Source organism: Leptinotarsa decemlineata, unplaced genomic scaffold (genome assembly GCF_025532065.1).
Source record: "Leptinotarsa decemlineata unplaced genomic scaffold, Ldec_3_MD MMD2_tig00000576_RagTag_RagTag, whole genome shotgun sequence".
NCBI classification, from domain to species: Eukaryota; Metazoa; Arthropoda; class Insecta; order Coleoptera; family Chrysomelidae; genus Leptinotarsa; species Leptinotarsa decemlineata.
In genome coordinates, this window is record NW_027412551.1 from 3,038,776 (window position 1) to 3,062,815 (window position 24,040).

The following is a 24,040-nucleotide window of genomic DNA, read 5'->3' on the forward strand; positions in this document are numbered from 1 at the left end:
GAGATCAAATAAACACGCTATATGATGGAATTGGCCGATACTTGGTGAAAATCCATAGATAACACACTTCATTGTGAGATTTTTACAGAAACAAAACACGTGTTTCGCCATACAATGGCTTCTTCGGGCGTGTCTTTACTCATACTTCAGACATGCCCGAAGAAGCCACTGTATGGCGAAACACGTGTTGCGTTTCTGTGAAATCGTTTAGTGAAAATCTCACAATCAAGTGTGTTTTTTGAATACGTTGAATAAACACGGCACCTATATGTCATTAATTTCAGGTGATTATTACTTATCATATTATATAGAAAATATTTCATATGAACGTGTATCCTAACTTGCTTCATTTCCGAGTGATTAAGTGTCAAAGTATTTTCGCCTTTTTCAGTTTCATTATATCCCAATGTACTCAAATGAGTACGGAAGCAAAAGCCGCGAAGTGAATTCATCTATTGGAATATTTCGAAATTTCGAACATCTATACTTATTCTTTATACAGTTTTCTTCGAATTCATGAATGGAAACCATATTACAGTGAGTTCTGCGTAATTTTGTCAACAATGACACGCTTTTGGTAACTGAAACAGTGCATACAGCTGGTAAATATTGTATAAAATCGACTTGTCGTGCGTCAGCCTCATTTACTGCCTCATTTACATGCCTTAGAAGATATTGCCTCCACAAGCAGTCATAATGTTATTGATATTGTTGTTATTCCGCCGGGTGCAGAATCACAGACGAATGACGAAGAATTCAATGATGATTATACCCAAGAAGATCCATATTTTGTGCGTGATGATGTAGCCGGTGGAATTGAACTTCAGCACATATGCAGCGTCAATGAAACCAGCGACGAAGAATACGATTTGCCACTGTCAGTTCTGCGTCAAAAACTTTCATCTTCCACAACCAAACGTCCTAGAAAAAAATTACTGTTGGAACCCAAGTGGACTAAGGAACATGTGGACACTCACATGCCAGCATTATCGGGATATGCAGATCGCTTCGATATCGTTAAAAATGATTTAGAAAATCTAGAGCCTATAGCAGTCTTTGAAAAACTGTTCGACGAGGAAATATTTGATCTTCTAGTACATCAAACCAATTCATATTCATCTCAGAAGAATGAACATGCCTTCTTCTTTTCAAAGGCTGATATGAAAATTTTAGTAGGAATTCTTCTCCTTACAGGATACCACAAATTTGCCAAGTGAACGAAATTACTGGAGTCTTGTTGAAGATTTAAGAGTATGTCATTCAAAATGCCATGTCACGTAACAGGTTTCAATAAATCAAGAAATACGTTCATCTGGCAGATAATAATAATTTAGATAGGAATGACAAGATGGCTTAATTACGTCCTCTGATATCTCTCCTCAATCAAAAATATAGGCAATGGGGCATTTTTGATGAAAATCTATCGGTAGACGAAGCTATGGTGAATTTGGTCGCCATTTCGGTAAACAGTATATCAAAGGCAAGCCAGTTCGGTTCGGATACAAAAAATGGATGCTCCGTAGCTCTTCTGGGTATTGCTACGCATTTGACAACTACTGTGGTGCCAAGAACTAGTCGCAATCTGCTGGAGCAACTGATTTGCCTAGGTTCTAAAGTTGTTCTGGATCTCCTGAAATCAGTTGCGATACCTTCCGATCATGTTATCTTCTTTGACAATTATTTCAGTAGTCACGCATTGTTGAAAACACTGAAAGATCAGGGTCAACGGGCTACAGGTACAGTAAGGGATAACAGAACTAGAAAATGTCCTTTGTCGAATGTGAAACTATTTAATAAAAAAGAAAAGGGGTTACTTTGAACACATGTATGACATAAATTCAGCCCTCCTATTCATTAGATGGCAGGACAATAATACAGTGACCATGGTTACCAACTATGATACACTAGAACCTATTCGTCACATAAAACGCTGGTCGGCAGTTGATAAAGAAAAAATTGATATACAGCAACCTAGTATTTTACAAAACTATAATACATTTATGGTTGGGGTAGATTTACGCGATCAAGCAGTTAATAATTACAGGATTCCTGTATTTGGGGCCATTTACAGCATTTAGTTCATCATACTCCTGTTCGCGATGTAGAGGACTTAAGAAATCGCATCATCGATGCGTGCAGGGTAATCAAAGTGACTCCAGGAATATTTGAGCAAATACGTGGCTCAATGCGCCGACGTCTAGACGCATGCGTAATGTTTGAAGGTAGACATATTGAACGTTTACTATGATTTCTACATGTTGTGTGTTTTGTTATTGATAAATTGGTTTTGTTTATTACCCTTCAATCATTTAATGTAGGTACTAACTACAAAATAACAGTAAATCCAGTTCGCATTTATGACGATGTATCAGTGTAGTTGTTCGTAAAATAATTTTTTGTTGCGAACTGGTTTATTTTGGGCAAAAAACCCAAGAAACATTTTTTGTTTACAATAAACAGGCTATCGGAAATGAATTTTTAAATGGTAAACAAATGATAAGACAAAAAGTTGCAATGAAAATAAATTTTAGGGGTTGAGTTTTCCATCCCTTACAACCAATGGCTAAGTGTCTTTTTGGTAGTACAAAATGTCAGGTTAATTTCAATATTGTAACTTTTTCAGTGCTTGTGAAAGAAATTGTTATACAAATTTTATGTACCCCCTTCAAGGGGCTGTATCTTAACAAGGGATGCTCCAATGAAGTTTTTCTATATGAAATATCATATCTTTTTTTCGATGAGGAATCACCTCCTTGAATGTTTTACACTTATTCAGTTACACTCTGTATAGTTTCTTTTCAGATTTTCTGGAAAATTATGTTTCTAACATTGATTCAAAGCTATTTGCATGGTGTTCTGCAGTGGCTTATTTTTTTCTAATCTCCTGATTTGATTATGTTTTTCATCATAAACAAGGCCCAAAATAGCAGTAACCTCGCGTATGGCTTCAATTAGATTAAAAAAGGACTCATCAGGCTCAGCAATAAAATTGGCTCGGTTTGACGGATTCATTCCTAATTTGTAATTTGAATAAAACTCATTTACCAGTTTAACTTCATGCACAGATTAACATTGTTTGAAGGATCAGAGTCTTTATGTTCAAGCAGGCCACTAAAGTTCAAAGTTATATTTATGGAGAAATGGTCAGACAAAAAGTCTTCTTCATCAACATTAAAATTATTCAAGTCCGTACATATTGTCTACCCATGCCAAATCAACAACACTCTTTCCCAGTTTGCTGATATATGTAAACTGACCCGGTGTATCTAACGATGTTCTACCATTCAACACACAAAATGAATTATTATCCATGAAATCAATAATCTGCCTACCTCTAGCATTTATTATCTTCGAATATATTTGAGCCTTCAATAATTTCATGTGGGACAGTACCGTAAGAAGTGAAGTCATATCTCTAACATATCTCATTTGTGATCTGCTACATTATTTTATAGAAGAGTTTTGATGGTGTCTTTTCTCGATTATCGTAACTTCGATTTTGATCTCTTCTGCTCAAACTTTCTGAATGTTCAGTGGGATCTTATCTATCAATCCGATGATGTGGATTGCATGGTATTTTTTCTGAACGACAACATATCCATTCTTTTTGAAAAACATGCGCCTTTTCAAACGAAGAGAGTAACTTAACCTCCAGAACTTTGGTCAACTCACTATATAAAGATAATGATTTCACTCAAGAACCAACCTCTGATTAAGTACAGAAATTCGTCAAAGCTCGCCGATTGGATCAGTTACAAGGAACTCAGAAATTATACATGTAGTGTGAAATAATGAATATTCAAATATCCCTGAATAATCAAAAGACGTGAATCTCATTAACCAGCACTTCAATTCCATACCTCAACCTATCAGGTATGGTCACAATTATCCTTATCAAATCGTTATGTTAATTCGAAATAATGAAATTCCTCTCATTTCTCTACAATCACCAGTGCAAAGCTCCCTAAGACGCATCAAAAGCAATGCTTTGGGTTGAAACGGATATCCCTCAAAATGAGCAATCTCATCGATTTTTCTATGATAAACCACTCCGCTTTTCTCATAAACTCCATCATTACCAGTTGCCAATTTCCAAACGTTCGGAAAGATGAATTGGTTTTACTTCTGACTAAGTGTAAATAAACCTATAGTCCTTTCTGACCTGAGACCAATTGCAATTCTCCCGTGTCCCTCTTAGGTAGTGAAATTGATAGTGAGAGATCATTTTTTATAATCATGTCAGTGGAAATCATTTCCTAATATCTGTACAATCAGAATTCAGATTTCAGCATAGTATCATCACGGCTCTTCAATTACCGACGATTTTTTCAAAGCTGTTTATGATGAGAATTTGACCTTTTCAATAGCTTTGGATCATAGCAAAGCCTTCAACAGTCTTGATCACGGGTCTTCTTTGGTTTTTCTCGGGAATCAGTATCACTCCCAGGAAACTGTCTGAAGAATCGTACTCGAAGAATTGTTGTGGATGGAGTTGTACCGGACGCTCTAACGGTATCAAAGGAAGTGCCACAAGGATATATCTTTCAGACCTTGCTTTTTAGCTTGCATGTCTGTGATTTCCATTTGTTTGTAAAAAAATTCATTATACATTACTATGCAGACGACACAGTTATATTTCTCTTTACCGCATGTGGTTCTACATCTGCTCAGTTATATATTAATAATGATCTCCAATCCATATTCGACATTCCTGTAACCCATAAGCTCAATCCTGATGAATTTGCAATCATGATGTTTGGATCTGAGGAGAACAGAGAGCTCACCAACTTCACTTTTCATCCGCATCGAAAATGAAATAAGTCCCTTCATGACTAAGGGTATCAGCTATCTGAATCAGAATTTTTATAAAGCCCTCAGTCAGCTGTTTACAAATCGTGATTTGCTTAACACAAACCTAAAACGAGTCACTGATCATGTCAAAAATGTCTTGTTGCGACAGTTTTTGTGGACCTATTTTGAGACAATCAAATGCTCTTCGTCTACAGTATATTCAGAATAGCTGTGTCTACGTTTCTCGTTTGGTATCTAAAAATCAGGATGGTTGAGAGTTGAAAACACTGCATCTACTCACCAACATACATCCCCAATCACAAATCTTCCATTTTCACCTGCTGCTTTTAAAGCACCCCAACATTATGATCAATTACCCTGTGAGTTTCGCTTTCATACAATCGTAAACTCCAAAGAAATTTAATAGAACTGGCCGATACTTGATGAAAATTCACATTTAATCTCATTGATACAGTTTATTGTATGATTTTCACTATAAGAGGTTTTACAAAAACCGCGACACGTGTTTCGCTATACAATGAACTGTATTGATGAGTTTTACTTCAAAAAAATACTCATTCAACTGTCTGGTCTCTTATGTGTTTCTGACCTTGACCATACTAAAGGAATTTCCTACAAGTTTACTGATCTTGTCGTCACTGTTGACCCGATTTTTTGTTATTGTAATTCAATTATTGCTATTCCCAGGTTGAGTTGAAAAACAGCCTTGGCTGATACTTCGCCTATTTACCGTTACACTGAAAGTTGTTTTCTTTTTTCTGTTCTCATTGTACTTTCTATGGTGAGTAAAGAGAATTTTTATAATATTATTTTCAGAGAGACGTCTTTTATCTTATCCCTATTGACAACTATCGGATTGGCAGGAGTTTTGTATGGTCTATCAACCCGAAATAAGTGGTTGACATATACAACCATGACCTTGTTTGGGTGAGTAAGTCTTTTCACGCATGTAGAATAATTAAATTTTTGTACCACATAGATGCTGGTATTTTTGAGTAGAAGGTATTAAAAAAATAGATCTATGTCTTGATCGTTTGAAACTGCCCTTTAAGGACGAAACAGCAGTAACGTCAGTTACAAATGAAAGTGGTGAAAAAACATAGAAAGATTCATTTCTCATTTTTCATGATGATCTCCTACCACGTAGTAAGAGTTACATCCATCAATTTAGACGGATATTCACTTCGGGGAGAAAGAGTGGTACTCACAACAGAAAACGACAGTGTGGAACTTCTTTCTTCGGAGCAGGTATCAGCACAAACTCCGACTGATCTTGTCATCGGAACTGTCGGGGAAGAACAAATTTGCTGCTATGAATATGCTTTCACTCTTTTTGTTCGAAGTAGTGTGAAATTTTGGAACATTCCAAACAGATGATATCGTTAGTACACGGTTATGATAAAAAAAACATCAAGAACTGTATTCCCAGAATAAAAACAGCTAGAAGTACTTTAGGCAGTTATCGAAAATCCTGGTAGGTGTACATATCAAATAAACGAGTGTGAAAAAACTCTGCATAAATTAATGGATGTAGCCGTTACTACGTGGTAGGAAATCATAACGAAATGAGAAATCAAAATTTCTATGTTTTTTACCACTTTTTTTGTAACTAACGTTACTGCAGTTTCGTCCTATATGGACATTTTCAAACTTAAACTATGTACAATATACAATACTTTATTGTACACGTAAAATATCTGTTTGAAAAATCTGTTTAAAATCTGTTTTTCCGGTAATCAGCTGTCGCCCCCATACAAACGACAACTCTCAGAAGTTGAGGAACTTGTGCGAGCTAAGAACTAACGAGGTCCTACCTTTTAACGTGTGATTCCTAACACGGTTGCAGAATCATCCCTACTTCAACCAGACAAATTCTCTCGAAGAAAATATCTGGTCGAGGCAGGAATCGAACCCACGGTCTTCCGATCGTGAGTCGGGCGCACTACCACCGCGGCCAATTCCACAACAACAATATACAATACTTTATTGTACAATGTACAATATACAATACTTTATTGTATATGTAAAATATACAATACTTTATTGAATAAGTTTGAAAATGTAGAATGAAAAGTGGTAGAAAACATAGAAATTTTCATTTCTCTTTTCAAAACTTTGCATATTAGGCACATTTAAATACCTTGCTTTCTTTTTGGGTCGAGGGGAAGTAGACAAATGATTCGATTTTGATAAGCATATCCTATTTGAAGATGAATTTACATTTACAAAAAAATGTGTCCCATCTCAAAATTGTTGAGGGTGGTGGTCAGATGGAAATCCAAATTGTGTTATTGAAAATACTACCAATACCTGAAAACAAAATTTTGGTGATGTATATCGTATAATTATTGAATAAAATAGGTAGTTTTGGAGAATTTCTGGGGCAATCCACTTATTGCTTCTTGAAGTCAAACAAATTGACCAGAAGATATTTCATAATTGGTGAAAATAGTACAATAATATTCCAATTCCATCATCAATTTTTCAGAAAACAAAACACAAACACTTTAGAAAAATTCTCAAGGCTCTCTAAGAGCGGTGCCTGTGTGGAAGTAGCGATTAACAATGGATTTGAATCGCTGGAGATTATATCCATTTGGAAAAACGTTCGCAGTAAATTAATTCCACATAAACGCAGTTCCTCAAATGAAAGAGCTCCCAAACAGTGAAGTTCGAGGTATGCTGGGTTGAACTTCAAAATAGGTCTGATCTGACCTTCATGAAACATCAAAATTAGCTGAGGTGTGTACATTTTTCTGGTTCGAAACAGTGTTCCAAGCTTTTGAAAGGCAGCCTTTGCAATGCCAGCGACATGATTGTGCCTTTTCGAGCCCCAACAAACTTATCGAAGCATAAAGCGGAATTGTCTGTTCTGACATCATTATATCCGGTTCGGAGACATATATCTTTTTGGAGAAAACCGATGCCTGGATTTTTGTGTTACTGAATTAAACCTGGTTACTTTTACCCCAATTCGAAATCACTTCTAGATCCCCATCAATATGCCGGTGGAAATGTACACTGAAATGAGTTTGTGGTCAGAAGTTCTCAATGGAGACCTCACGGTGACTGTGTAGATTTCTGGATTGGTTGTTAGGTATAGATTCAGGAATTTTTGTTTAGAATCCCATGAATGTCCACATCCTGTATTACTGATCATCAACCCAAGAGTAGTGTCAGTCGCTTCCTGGGATATGGTTTGTTGAAGTTCAGATAATTCAGATAATCTGAATATTTTTCTAATATCATTATAGTTCACTATTGTGGGACATCCCAAGTAACATTATGGCGTTCAGTACTCAGAATTTTTGTTTGAAGGTGATTGACAATGTTTCGTGATGAATTTCACTAGTTCGGACTTCCATTGTCTATTATATAAAATGATTTGAAATCCCTGAAACAAGTAAAAAAGAATAATTAAAAAAAAAGAATAGTTGAAAAAATAACAATTATATTGAGCAACAATAAACCTGAAATGAAATGATAGTAAAATAACCTACAAGTAAAAATATAATAATTGAATAAATAAAAATTGAAGGAATGCAAAAAGAAAATAATAAAAATAAAAAGTGTAGAGATTCCAAGTCACGTTAGTTCACGACGTTTCGATTGTTGGTATCTACAATCGTCTTCGGGTGATGACTGGACTGATTCCTCCGAGAGATGACTATTTTAAAGGTCGTTGAAATACTTTCACTTTCTCTACTTTCCATTTTCCGCTTCACTGATTCCGTGAGAGATGACCGATTTGGCGGGAGTTGGTCATTTCTCGTTTGATGATGGGTTTCCATATGTTTCGTATATCTACGCTGGCCTGGCTGAATACGTTGTTGGACAACATGTATGCGGCTTCCTTAAATTTTCTCCTGAACCAATGTTCCTCTCTGTGCAAGATCTCAGCTTGGGACCACTCGATGTTGTGTTGATGGGTCCAAACATGGTCTGCTATTCCTGATTTGCTGGTTTCTCCTCGCTGTGTGTGCTTCTTGTGCTCGGCAATGCGAATATTCAATGGCCTCTTAGTTTCACCAATATAGGATTTTCCGCACTCACAGGGTATCCGGTAAATGCAATTCTTGGAATCGCAGTCCGCGTTTGGGGGCCTTGTTTTCGTGAGGCTGCTACGGATAGTGTTACCGGATCTAAAACAGGTTCTAATGTTGTACTTGGAACCAATTCTTCTTATCCTCTCCGATAATCCTCTGATGTAGGGAAGTGAAAGCACTGGTTGTGACGGCTTCTCTTCCTTGCGAGGCTCCTGCTGTCTTTTGGCCAAAGTCTTTTCTACCATCGCTTTGGAGTATCCATTCCGCTGAAGATCACTTTTGATGATGTCTAGTTCCTTCTCGAGACCTTCCTTTGTATTACAAAGCCCAAAAGCACGGTCTAATAGAGTCTTGATGATTCCTCTTTTTGTCGATTGATGGTGGTTGGATTCGTGGTTCAGATACTGTCCCGTATGAGTGGGTTTTCGGTATACAGATGTTTCCCACTTAGTGTCGGTCCTCTTCACCAAAACGTCTAAGAATGGCAATTCATTGTTGATTTCCTTCTCCATTGTGAAAGTGATGGAAGGTCTCACGCTGTTGATGTGTTTCAGAAAGGCGTCTAGTTCAGTATTCCCATGGTTCCATATTATGAAGGTGTCGTCAACATATCTCAACCAGACTCGAGGTTTCTTGTGGGCTTCTTCAATGGCCAGAGTTTCAAACCACTCCATATATATGTTGGCTATGACTGGTGAAAGTGGCGATCCCATTGGCAGTCCCTCATCTTGTGTAAAGAATTCGTCCTTCAGTTGGAAATAACAGTTTCGTACACAGCATCCTAGTAATTCTCAGTGAAACTCAGAATTTTCCTGCTGATAAAACGCTATCCGGTTATGATTCGTGATCTGTATCCTATTCTTGAGGAATCATGAGATTCTCATAAGGCGATATAATAACTATGTATGGTTGAAAGTCACAGAAAGTCACTTTGCTTGAAAGTCACTTCAGTTGAATTTGACTGCACATGATGGACGATATCTATCCGATATCTAACGAACACCATCCATAGCATATCGACGACTTGACGTGAATCGCATTCATGTGTTTATATTTATTCATTTTTGTTTCAGTGTCTGATGCTTTCTGTATAATTTCTTTTTTTTTGTAATGGAGTAAAATATGTTAGTTTCAGTTCCATTTGGTTCCAGTTCCATTTGGTTCCAGTACTGTCGTCCTAAGCAAGAAGGCAGTATCTACAATTTTTACAATTTTCGAATTTCATATTTCTATAGGCTCCTTATGCAAAGCTAGAAAGCGGTAGGTGTTCATCCGCTGGTCTGGTAGATTATGAAAATTCCAGTTACTTCACTTGTTGTCAGGTATTCCACAGTAAGTACCTCATACAAGCCTCAAAAGCAATATCTCCTACAGAAAATGGAGAAACTGCTTTTTAATATAGCAACTGCATGACCTTATCGTGACAAGCCCTACCAAAATTCTAGTTTCTGGATTTAACCACTTAACTAGGTGAAGTGTTGGTTCCCTGTCAGTTGTTGGTAAGGTCAGTTGGCTGTGATAAGTCAATCTGTGTGTACGTATCAGTTCTCATCAATAATAAAGAAATTAGAGTATATTTATCTCCTTCAAAAAGTTTTAAGGGGTAGGTATTATCATTCACTCGATTGTTGATAGTTTTATTTTCATATATTATTTGTTAACAGGTGAACTGTAGATATTTAAAACATGGGAACCCGTGGTAAAGAAATATTACAAATGCTGCAGACAATGGAAACCATAATTCCAAGTTCTGATGAGAGGGGTTGCGATAGTAAAGAGACAAAAGCTGAAACATATATTAACTCAGTACCGATCAGTCCTGGATACCCCAATCCACCTGATGACTTGAGTTTATTTTTTTTTCTCCAAAACTACAACTCTCAGTTCCAAAGCGTCATATTTTTCCATTGTAGACGCTGTTATGTCAGACATTTTTATTTCTACGTCACTTTTAAGATTATCATATTTACGAGCCAAAGTTATCCGAGCCTCTGCAATTTTATCGTCGAATGTTTGACGTGCATCGCGAGCAACATTACCTATAGTGGATTGTATTGCAGCTTGTAGGGCTGGAAGTATGACCTCCTTTGTTCCATTAATTTACCCCTCAAGATATGATACAGTTACACAATCACTCTTGTCAATTGGTTCGCTTTTATTTTTTTATATTTTTCTTTGCACGTCATAATGACCATCTTTTGTTAATTCAAATCCATTCCCAGGAGGACCTCGAATGACATTACCACCCCATTTTCTTTTTCTACCAAACTTATGGATTGTTTTGAACATTGTGCACTCTACGATGATTCTATTCAAACTGATATTCCTTTCATTTACATTATGCTATATACATTGCAATAATTGGTTAGGAAAATAGAAATGGAACAGATACAATTTTTATCATTTTTATATTCATTAAAGTAATACATATACATTATTATCACATTACAGTTTTATTTATAAAACTTTGAATGACATTTCAGTCATTGATCTCGGCAGACAATAAATTGATTAGTTGATCCAGTGAACTCTCCCGAGTTTGTGATTGTTGAATAATATCATTTATTCAACGAACGTTATCATTTATCATTCGGATCGTTTTGATGAAATTCAATAAAATTATGACCCCAAGGAAGAGTGTGGGTAGTATTCGGAATGATAAATCGTTCATCGTCGTGGTATGATAATGCAACTTTATTAATTCAGTATACATATCATGCAACACGCTTCTAAATGAATTCATCTTTCTGAATATCATACCACCATGTTTCACGATTTTTTGGTAATCTTCACATGTCAATTCATTCTTTATAACCGATCGTTTCACCTCTTCAGCTTTCTTAAATTCACCATCAACAGATTTCACATAATACGCTTTTGCATCCGTACCATAAAAGCTCATGATTGGATCATTCGGAAATTCGTCTTTGAAATTACCCAAGATTGAACTTGTTACTGGAATATTAAATTGGTTAACTAAACTGTGATTGGATGTATCAAACCTACTTATGTTAGTTCTCATGAATTCATAAAAAAATTCTGTATTTACTTTCAGAATGAGTGAGTGATTCGGTATCTGTGTACAGTAAAGAGACATTTTCACCAAAGTGTTGTTTGATGCATCCATAGAAAAAGTCGTACATGACTGTTTTAGATAATTCTAATATAGAAAATCACAAATATAATGGTTTATCATAATGGACTTTAACTTTACCCATTTGAATGGCAACGAAATTTTCTGTGAAAATAGAATATTTTTTTAAATTTGGTCTGGATGTGAGAGTGCTGGCACCTATATTTTTCTTTATATTTTCCCAATGTGTAACGAGTCTAACATCAATTCTGTTATCTACATTCTCCATTTTTTTTTTTCATATACCTCATTATTCATTAGTCCATAAAAATTTTTAACAGATTTGTTGTTAGACCTATTACGAATTTCAGTATTAAGATCTATATAGGGTTTCATCCAACGTGATTGTTTGAATTTCAATACTCTATGTGTATTCATTACAATCGAACCATTTTTGATGGCTTGCTGTAGATTTCTATAATGATCAATATATTTTCTTTTATCATTCAAATTTGGAATTGATTAGGGAATTTTCGATTGTGTACGAGGTGGTATTAATTTTTAAACCAAAAATGAAAGATTAGAATGTTTATCATGCATCTCTTGTGGATAATGAATGTTCACTTCAAACACATACCCATACGGATTATCAGCACTCACATTCATCACATCAAGGTTAAAAATTTCCTTAGGTGTCAACCATGTAAATTCACTTGTTGGTAGAGGTTGTGACACGCTATGACCGTATAGATTTGTTGCATCTAAATATGTAATGAATGTGGAAGGTTCATTGGGATTATAATTTGGTAAAAATTTATTATTTGCTTTATGTTTCCTCTCACCACACTGACTAATTCCACCTCGTATACCTTTTTGAAAAAATTGAATCATATCAATGTACGTTAGTAATTCCAATTCAATATTCGTATACTTCAACATAGCATCCCAAGATAATTCAGGTGCAGTGTAATAATGTGCTGGATCTGAGTTATAAATCGCTGAACTTGTGGTGCGAAAGTTTTCAAAAATATCACATAATAGCAATACATCCGACTTCAAATACAAATCAGAGTATTCACCCAAATTCTGACACTTGAATAAATGCCACACATTTCTAGCCCTATCATAATCATTTTCTCATATATATTCACAACTGATATATGTTCACAACTGAGTTTGTTATAAAACTGATTTTTTGTTGGAAAATCTGTTTAAAATCTGTTTTACCGTTAATCAGCTGCCGCCCCCATACGAACGTCAACTCTCAGAAGTTGAGAAACTTGTGCGAGCTAAGGACTAACGAGGTCTTACCTTTTAACGTGTGATTCCTAACACGGAAGTGATGGATAATTCAATTTGTCAATGTTATCAACGAAACTATATGGAAATATACCTTTCTGTCTCATCAAATTGAACTTCTCAATTTGTGGGGAATATTTATGCATCTCCAAACATTGATCAGAGGTCAAGTTAGCACCCAACTTCTCCAACGAATTAGTCATAAATTTATAAATATCGAGATATTTCTTCTTAACTATACCATCTTTATCGGTACAAGTGTGTGTAAAGTGATGCTTAGTGAAAGATATACAGGGTGTCCCTGGACTTCCTCTTTTCCTCTCGGGAATGTATAGATGGGGTCAAAATATCACCAGTACTTCATATAACTTTTTTTCCTAAAAGTCTTCGTAACCAAGTTACGGGCCCTCGAAGTTATAAAATGAAAAATGTTTTTCTTTGATAACTTTTCAAGTGAATATTCAAAATCATCCAAATTTTGGTAATTGACTAAACAAATGAATTCCGTCGATGAGCTTTCATGCAGTAGTCAGTTGTTTTGCTACAAAGTCAGGAACGGACTACCCCCGATGGTCCACACCCCAAAACTTTGAAATGACAGATATTTTTCAATATTTTTCAACAAAATAAGGTTACTTGGACAATTTTATGAATAAAAGTACTCGTGTGGAAAGTCGATCGGAGCAACGAGTCTTGATAAAAATGTAGTTCTACTCGACGACATCAAACCCGCTCGTCCACCATTATTTGAAATGAATAATTATCAAAGCAGAAATAATAATGATAACGTTAATTCAACAACATTTATAACAGGAATAATACAAAGTATGCTAAAATGAAGTCGTAAACAAAAAGTACATTACCTATATGGAAGTTTAAGTCACAATTGTGATAGCAGATATTTTTTCAAAAGAAATATCATGTTCTGTAGATTCGTGGTGTTTTTAAACTAACAAGCTACTCTACTATGAAATATTGAATTCATTCCATATTTTGTATGTACATAATACGTGTGGAATAATCACGTTTCGTGTTGATCAGTTATCTGAATCTCATGAAACTCAACATTCGAATGTTTCAAATTCTTCTTCACAGCTAAACTGTTGAGGAGTTTCACTGATAATTATAATTTTATGGGAGAAATTCTTTAACACGAATCTAAATTTAGCTGAAAAAACGCACATCGGAAAAAATATTTACTATACTAATAAAAAGCAAACGAATGAACTACAAAAACGGCTGCACATGATCAGGTGAAAAATATCCAGGGAATAATTATGTTCCATTTCTTTCACAGATGTTGACAAAAAAAACCTTTTAGAAAGTTTTGATAAAAAATGAGAAACTGGAATGCGATTTTGTTTTGTTGAGTGGTGCGTTGTCATATGACTATCATTGTATTGTCAATATTCTATAGGATATTTTGAATTTTTTCTGATATGGCCGAACAGTTTACATTCAATGAATATGCAGATATGCATGTATTTTTTGGACGAGCATTTTGTAATGCTGCAGAAGCTCGTCGTCTGTATTCCGAGCATTTTCCCAATCGAACGGTACCGTCAAGAGAAACATTCGAGCGTGTCGATCGCAGCTTGAGGGAGACAGGTATGTAATAATTGATAATTAATTTGAACATGTTGTTTTATTTCGATATTATTGTAGGTACAGTTTTGCCAAAACGAGGTGGTGAGGGCGCTCCTAGGACTTACGTACCGTTGTATTGGAGGAAAATATTTTGGAAGCCGTCGCTGATGATCCTTCAATGAGCATCAGAAATCTATCAGAACAGTTTCATACATCCAAGTCCACTATTCATAGAACAACTGCTCCACCCATTTCACATCTAGAAGATACATGCCATGACACCTCAAGATTTTCCAGCACGACTGGAATATGCCAATTGGTTCATGGATAGGCAAAGAGAGGATATGACTTTTATCAATCGAGTTTTATTCACTGATGGAGCAGGTTTCAGTAGAGATGGAGTTATCAACTCTCATAATCTCCATATATGGGCCGAAGAAAATCCCCATGGGATATTGCAAACCAAACACCAACGGAAATTCAACGTGAATGTTTGGGCTGGTATCATAGGAAACCGATTGAATGGAGAACGTTATTTGGAGTTCATTCAGAACGATTTGAATGGACTTTTGGAACATGTTCCATTGCAAACCCGAAGAGATATGTGGTTTATGCATGATGGCGCTCCTCCTCATTTTAGTTTGATTGTGCGTGACCCTCTGAACCATATTTTCCACAATAGATGGATTGGTAGAGGTGGGCCATATTCATGGCCATCGCGGTCTCCGGATTTAAATCCATTGGATTTCTTTCTGTGGGGGCATCTAAAAAGCTTTGTTTACGCTACACCTATTCACACAAGAGATGCATTGTTGAATAGAATAACATAACATTGTGAAGCCATACGAAACGACCCTGGAATGCTATTTCAAGTACAGAGAGGGTGTCTTCGCAGACTAAGAAAATGTATAGAGAGAGAAGGTGGTCATATCGAGCAGTTTCTGTAGCGGATTTTTCATTTCTGTTTGCTCTTGAGGCTCTTGAGTTTCGTTAGTTAAACGTGTTTGCATTATAAAAATTCGTTATGAACATTTCACCTATCATTTCCATTTTCCTTAAAAACTAATATTTTCGAATAATGGTAGACTTCTCAGGATAAATGTTGTTGAATTAACGTTATCATTATTATTTCTGCTCTGATAATTATTCATTTCAAATAATGGTGGACGAGCGGGTTTGATGTCGTCGAGTGAAACTACATTTTTATCAAGACTCGTTGCTCTGATCGACTTTCCACACGAGTACTTTTATTCATAAAATTGTCCAAGTAACCTTAATTTGTTGAAAAATATTGAAAAATATCTGTCATTTCAAAGTTTTGGGGTGTGGACCATCGGGGGTAGTCCGTTCCTGACTTTGTAGCAAAACAACTGACTCCTGCATGAAAGCTCATCGAAGGAATTCATTTGTTTAGTCAATTACCAAAATTTGAATGATTTTGAATATTCACTTGAAAAGTTATCAAAGAAAAACATTTTTCATTTTGTAACTTCGAGGGCCCGTTACTTGGTAATGAAGGATTTTAGGAAAAAAAGTTATATGAAGTACTGGTGATATTTTGACCCCATCTATACATTCCCGAGAGGAAAAGAGGAAGTCCAGGAACACCCTGTATATACCATATTTATTGATCTTGAAATTGGTGGTTGGTGTTGTAGTACTAACGACATTACGATCATTCATCTTATGACGTAAAAGCAATCTCTCGCTGGAAAAATATATCAAACATCCATCACAAAAATATTTTTTGTGATCATGCGCTGAAAGTTGACTAGAAACTAATCTTGAAAGATCTTTGATCCAACAATAGTGACTATTACCGGAATCATCAGTTATAAGTAACAAATTGACATGTCTCCGGAGTCTTCTCTGTGAGTATCGCAATGGACTTCATTTTACCCTTGTCAAATTTACTCTCTAAACCGTAAAAATTAATTGAAATATCATTCCTATCTTCGAATCTTTCAATACTCTTATTATTAACTTTAACCGGAAAATCCATACCTGTGACATCTAAAACATTGGAAAAATGTGGATATGACGTAACTTCGAACACTCTACCATTTGCAGGATATAATGCTGATGTTATAGCCCAAGCAAAACAGTATTGATCTTCGTTACGAACATTCACGACAGCTTTCCTCCATTCAATGCATTCCAGCAGCTTCACATATGAACGTCCTCCCAGTGGACTGTATTTATTGATGTTGACTTCGAGAAACAGTATTTTTTCACAAGTCCAACCTAAATTACAAAAAAAAAATATTACTACTCAATCTCATTGGAATTTACAAAAAATAAATTCCTGAGTCAAGTTTCTGGAATTCAGTCGTTTGAGCCACAATTACATCGCGGAATCCATCAAAAACAGCATCCAAATCTGAAGATTGGTCCACTATTTCATTTTGAGAATTGATTGACTTCGTGTTCCTCGAATTTTGAGTCTGAAGAATGTAATTCCCAAATACTTTCATATTCACCTTGATGCTTTTATGGATCCTGATGGCTGATTCCAGTAACTCATGACCTTCTACCTAATCTCTTTAAAAATTACCTGTAGTCACTGGATACAACCGAATTCACCACCCTGTATGTAGCAATGCGGTAATTGAATGCATTCGTTATAATTTGAACATCTTCAGACAATTAAACACATGCATTATTTTTATGACTCACGGTTCTTCGGTGAGAGTTCACTTGCGTCATAGGAATTGTCACATTACAACAATTGCAAGTATACATAGTCCACTCTCATCCGTTTCACTGAAGGTCCTCCTTGGCAACTCTGGAGTTGTTGCCGACGAAGATTATCACTACGAGTGAAAGATTTACGACAGTCACAGGAATACTTTTTATATGATACGTTCTCACTAACTCTCTTGGTGTAAACTGACATAACCAACACTCGTCCGCTTCTTCAATACAGTCTGATCGGGTCCGTCAAGACGTCAAAGCGGACCCCACCGCTCAGCTACATACGCCAACCCCTCCTCCCAGCTGGATGCGTTAGCAGATGTCGATACGAACAGACAGTGGTCGTTGCGCTCTCGTAGGGGGCAGACGTTAACACAGTCCTCACCGCCTGTGCGTCACCATCGACAGCGAGGCTAGAGCGATGCGTTACGTCACAGCCTTCACCGTATCGAGAGAGGTGAGGGCACACCGATGAATACGCATCACTCAATCACACGCCGTGGAGTGAACATCTCGCTCTCTCACCGTTGAACGGTTGCTGCTGTGACGTAACACCACTACGAACTTGGTGGGCTCACACCGATGGAACATTCATTACTTGAAGGATCTTCGAAGTATGTAGACGTATGCTTGTACATAGACAAGCACATGATGAAATCCTGTACCGTGCATTCTCACACACACACACCAATCAAATGTAATTACGTCAATATGTCACACACACACAAAATCTCATATGAAAAACATTCTGAACGATCCATGCACCAGACACTTCAAGGTCACATCGCCTTGACTTCACTCAACAACAAAAAAGCAATTAATACGTCATAGTGGTGGAGGTAGGCCCAGAACCGACTGTAATCTGCTACTAGCCGCCGATTTAAGATCGGAGTTTGATGATATTTAATACGTGTATATTTTTTTTTGACTAATCAATAATATGCTTGACTAGGCATTCGTTTCTCAACAGGATATGACAGTTCTTGGCTATCAAAGTTAATAAAACGAAATGCTTTTTGTTGTTACCGTGCTTTCCTTTGTAGAAATACTACACTAAAAAGCAGTAACCGCCAACTTATTGGATTTGCTGCTTTTTTATGCCGTTCATTCTTACCGATTGTAATAATATACCTTGCTTGACAGCAGTAACCGCCATTTTATTTGAAATTCATTAGATTATGTCATAAAAATATAAACTCATTGAATGATAAGCAAAAGAACTATAACACAGTAAAACAATTCCAGAATACATAAAATTTTGAAGGTGGCACGGCTTTTTTTACCAAAACCTGAATTATCTCGAAACTAACATTCATGGATATACTGCCTTCTTTCTTAGGAGGGCAGAGTATATTGAGGTGGATACTGTGCTAAAAAACAATATCCACAGTATCTCTTCTCCGTGTTGTGTTCAACATTTAATGGCAGCTAGACTCGCTGAACATTTTCTGTATGTACATAATATAAACATCTGTTTTTTGTTTTGAAAATGGTAGGAGGCATTATAATCACATTTCCATAGACCAAAGTTTAGATATATAAGAACGTGAAGAACTCAAAATATATGAGTTAGTAGGTACATTCTTCAGATGACAATCATGAGCACATAATATATTAGTCTAGTTCACATGTACTTTTTTTTGTAACATTTTTCAGCCCTGTCCAAAAATTACGACCAAGGTGTCATTCGATTCGTATTTTTGCCTAGAAAGTTTACATAGGGGAGAAAACGCGCCGATAAAAATCACGAAAGTTAAAAACAATCAAGTGACAGAAAATGGGAAAATTTTCAAAATTTTGGAAATTTGAAAAAAGATTTGAAAAGATCAATGAATTCGCGTAAAAAAAGTCCCGACTCTCGAAACTGTATCTCGATTATTTATAATTTTTACAGAGCCCTGAAAATAGAGCCAAAAGCGGGTAGTCTGGCTTCCGCGCGCCTTTCGTCACTCTGACATAAAAACAAAAAAAATATTTAAACATATCAAATGAAAATATTAAGGAATGAAAACATTCATGTTATGTTGGGATACATCAATAAACAATAATCCGCAGTCAAAAAATTGTTATCCCAATTTTAACGTTAATTATAAATTTGTTAATTAATAACTTTTTCTGAATTTTTTTCCTGGCATTTTTTTCCTTTGGTGGAGTTATCCTTAATAGGCAAAAAATAGATTACCGTTGCCAAAATAAAAATTGTTATTTTCTATTTTTTTATTGACAATTGAAAATTATAATTTCTAATTCTTTATTGTTTCAATGTCTCATGGCTAAAAAGTAATTGATAATATTTTTTTTATTTCTCACAGCTATTGTTAATAAATTCATTATGAACAAATACATTGTTTATAAGCAATTCGAACTTTTTTTTTGCATTATGTTAATGGAAAAAAAACATTATTTTTAGTTGGTTTTTTAAAAAAATTTCTTTGTTGCTAAAAAATGCGTTTGTTGATTAACAATCGTTTTTTGCAACTAAATATTGAAACTAAGGTACCGTTTTTTTTTAAATCATAAATTTTATTGTTCTTTAAGGTTTTGAAAAATCTTTTTTTCCAATTCTTTTTTTATTTGTTTATTCAAAACAAATTTTGTTATAAACAATTTTTTTTTTCAATACATTGTTCTGTAATAAAAGTAACTATGTGTTTTTTTTTCATTTATTCTATTTTTTATAAAACTTTCAATATTGTGATACCTTGAAAAATTTTTAAGTCTTTTCAACATAAACTTCGTGTCATGTAGCAATAAATGTAAGAGCAGCAATGAAACTGAAGTCTTGGATTTTATTCTGTCGATTGTGAAAGTGAATATTGTCTTTCAAGTTAGATAACGATCCTAAATGCCTCAAACCTCTGAAATATTGTTAGTGCTAGTGTTAGGAGTTCAAGAATACTGTGAACCGATACTTGAAGAAATCGAAGAGGAGGAGGTTCAAGGAACATCACGACAAGAATATACAGAAGAAACCACAGATGATGAGCCACCGCCACTAAAACGATCTAAAAGATTACAAACAAAATAATAAAAATTATAAAAAAACTTTCAACTGTACTAAACATGATTTAATAAATTTTAAAAATAACTTTCAGTATGTTTTTGATTCAGTAAATTCCCTGAAAACTTTAAATTTTTCTTTTTTTAATAAATAACGATCAATAATTGAATAAATAATAGTACTACAACTTTAGTAAAAGGCTTAAATTTTTGATGAATTCATAATGAACAAAAAAGATTCGAAGCATATTTGTCATAACTGCAATAGTTTGAAAGTTATTATAATTATATAATTATAAAAGCTAAGGAGCGAATGAAAAAGACAAGTATCAAGGTATCACAATATTAGAAGTTTTATAAAAATAGAATTGATTTAAAAAAAAACACACATAGTTACTTTTATTATAGAACAAAGTATTGAAAAAAATAATTAAAAAAAATTTGTTTATAATATTTTTTTTCAATAAACAATTGAAGAAAGAATCAAAAAAATCATGATTTTTTTCAATTAACATAATGCAGAAAAAATGTTTCGAATTGCTTATAAAAAATGTATTTGTTTATAATAAATTTATTAACAATAGCTGTAAAAAATTAAAAATAAATATTAATGATTAGTTTTTAGCCATGAGACATTGGAACGATGAAAAATTGAAAAAAAAATTGTTATGTATTTTTTATAAAATTATAATTCTCAATTGTTAATAGAAAAGAGAAAATTACATTTTTTTCATTTTGGCAACGGTAATCTATTTTTTTGCCTATTGAGGATAACTTCACCGGAGGAAAAAAATGCCAGGGTTTTAGTTTAATAATTATAGGGATTTTTATATTAACTTTCAATTCAGAAAAAGTTATTAATAAACAAATTCATAATTAACGTTAAAATTGGGATAAAAATTTTTTGACTGCGGAACTTTTTTTGAACAAATTCATTGATCTTTTCAAATCTTTTTTTCAAATTTCCAAAATTTTGAAAATTTTCCGAGATATTAGGAAAAAACTAAAGCCTCATTTTTTTTCACTCAATTGTTTATAACTTTTGTGATTTTTATCGGCGCGTTTTCGGACCTTTCCTTCAACTTTCTAGGCAAAAATGCGAATCGAATGACACCTTGGTCGTAATTTTTGGAAAGGGCTGAAAAATGTAACCAAAAAGAGCTAAATCGAGTACATGTGAACCAGAGTATATGAGCCATTTTATGGGGAATCAAAGTAATTGAACTTTTCGCTCTATTGATATAGCACCTCAATATAATCTTGAATTATTGCTATCTACTTCCATCTTCAAATATTCGTTCAATTTCCGTATGTACGGAAATAATCAATCTGTGATGACCCCATCATGATCGTAATTGTTAGAAAATGTTTTGTGGTGTCTTCAGATAGCTCATCATATGACAGATATTTTCCAATTACAGTGTCTACTGGATAACTGATATTATATGAAAATTATGAATAATTTGTTATGATTCATTGAAATGTTCTCAGCATTCTACATCTCACACTGTATTTCATTACAGGGCTTTCCTGAGCGGTTATATACCAGCAGGAGTGGAATTTGGGACGGAAATAACATATCCTTCACCTGAGAATACAGTGATGGGAATTCTATGCACTACATCGCAAGTTATAGCGGTTGTTCTCATCATTATATTTGGAGAGATTATAGCAAAATTTGGAGCATTTTGGGCTCTTATTGGGATGATTGTTACTTTGGCACTGGGTACTACTTTCACAATAATGACGCCGAATAAACTGAAGAGGCAGAAATTTTTTGAAATGAATAATCTAGTAAAGTTCACACCGATTCCTCAGCAGAACAATGAAAATCATGCATGAATACGATTGTGTTCTAGGAATGTACGGACTGTGTACCAAACAATCACTATGGGTATTACATCGATGGACTCTTTCATTTATGAAATATCAATTTCACAAGTATAATCGTTGACAAAAAAATTTCAGAAAAAATACTCGGATGTGTCGTTGTTCATTTCAATTTGCATCATTGCATCACTATAATGCACCTACTCGCCTGTCATTGGCTGTTCGTATTTTTTTGTCCAAAACAACACCGTAATCATGCCTCAGCCACCGTATTCTCCAGATTTGACCCCCTGCTACATTTTCCTGTTCCCAAGTTCGAAGAGACCTATTGACGGAAGGCGTTCTGCGACGATTGAGATGATAAAAACCAAATCGTTGAGACAACACTTGGTTACCAAAAGATAGAAATACAAATGCACGGAGCCACCAGCAGGAGCCAACCGCACATTTGTGGTTTCAGTTGATAGATCTTGTGTTTACAAGAAAACTATCAAAATCACCACGGAGGCAGTTATAGCTACTTACGTGACATCTGGGTCCAGGAAATTATACAAAAATGAAAGTTATTGAGTGTCTTGATATAGAAGTGTTGCCCACCCTTACACTTGGCTGCACCATACTGATGATGGGCCAAAAGCCCGAAACACGTGTCTATGGTTTGCCACTTTCTTGAATGCTATGTTCGATTATGAACTTCTGTTTCTATATCAAGATACTCAATAACTTTCATTTTCGTATAATTTCCTGGACCCGGATGTCACGTAGGTAGCTATAATTGCCTCCGTGGTGATTTTGATAGTTTTCTTGTAAACACAAGATCTATCAACTGAAACCACAAATGTGCGGTTGGCTCCTGCTGGTGGCTCCGTGCATTTGTATTTCTATCTTTTGGTAACCAAGTGTTGCCCATCCTTACACTTGGCTGCACCATACTGATGATGGGCCAAAAGCCCGAAACACGTGTCTATGGTTTGCCACTTTCTTGAATGCTATGTCCGATTATGAACTTCTGTTTCTATATCAAGATACTCAATAACTTTCATTTTCGTATAATTTCCTGGACCCGGATGTCACGTAGGTAGCTATAATTGCCTCCGTGGTGATTTTGATAGTTTTCTTGTAAACACAAGATCTATCAACTGAAACCACAAATGTGCGGTTGGCTCCTGCTGGTGGCTCCGTGCATTTGTATTTCTATCTTTTGGTAACCAAGTGTTGCCCATCCTTACACTTGGCTGCACCATACTGATGATGGGCCAAAAGCCCGAAACATATATATATATATATATATATATATATATATATATATATATATATATGCTGAACTGGTTTTTGGGGTATTTGATCCGTGTATGTGATATTATCTTTAATTTCACCGTTTCGACAAAATCTCATTTGTCATTATCTAGGTGTGCTGTTACGTGTTCGGAAGATTTAACATTCGACTACCGAACACGTAACAGTACACCTAGATAATGACAAATGAGATTTTGTCGAAACGTTGATAAAATTAAAGATAATATCACATACACGGATCAAATGCCCGAAAAACCAGTTCAGCATAGTCCTATCCGTGAGAACTTCAGATTTAACATATATATATATATATATATATATATATATATATATATATATATATATATATATATATATATATATATATATATATATATATATTCAAATTTTGGTTATCGATGTA

General features: G+C 35.0%; 1 protein-coding gene across 2 annotated transcripts in view; it reads left to right on the forward strand.

The window, feature by feature from the left end:
- Positions 1 to 22,555, forward strand: part of LOC111510510 (uncharacterized MFS-type transporter C09D4.1) — a 43,998-nt gene extending 21,443 nt beyond the window's left edge. Inside the window, exons 6-7 of one of the 2 annotated variants that reach the window (XM_074174270.1) lie at positions 5,629 to 5,739; positions 22,035 to 22,555. In XM_074174270.1, the coding sequence (XP_074030371.1) occupies positions 5,629 to 5,739; positions 22,035 to 22,353 (430 nt within the window). In that variant the 3' untranslated portion in view covers positions 22,354 to 22,555. The remainder of the gene's footprint in view (positions 1 to 5,628; positions 5,740 to 22,034) is intronic. The other variant, XM_074174271.1, reaches the window with a different exon arrangement.
- The last annotated feature ends 1,485 nt before the right edge of the window (positions 22,556 to 24,040 follow it).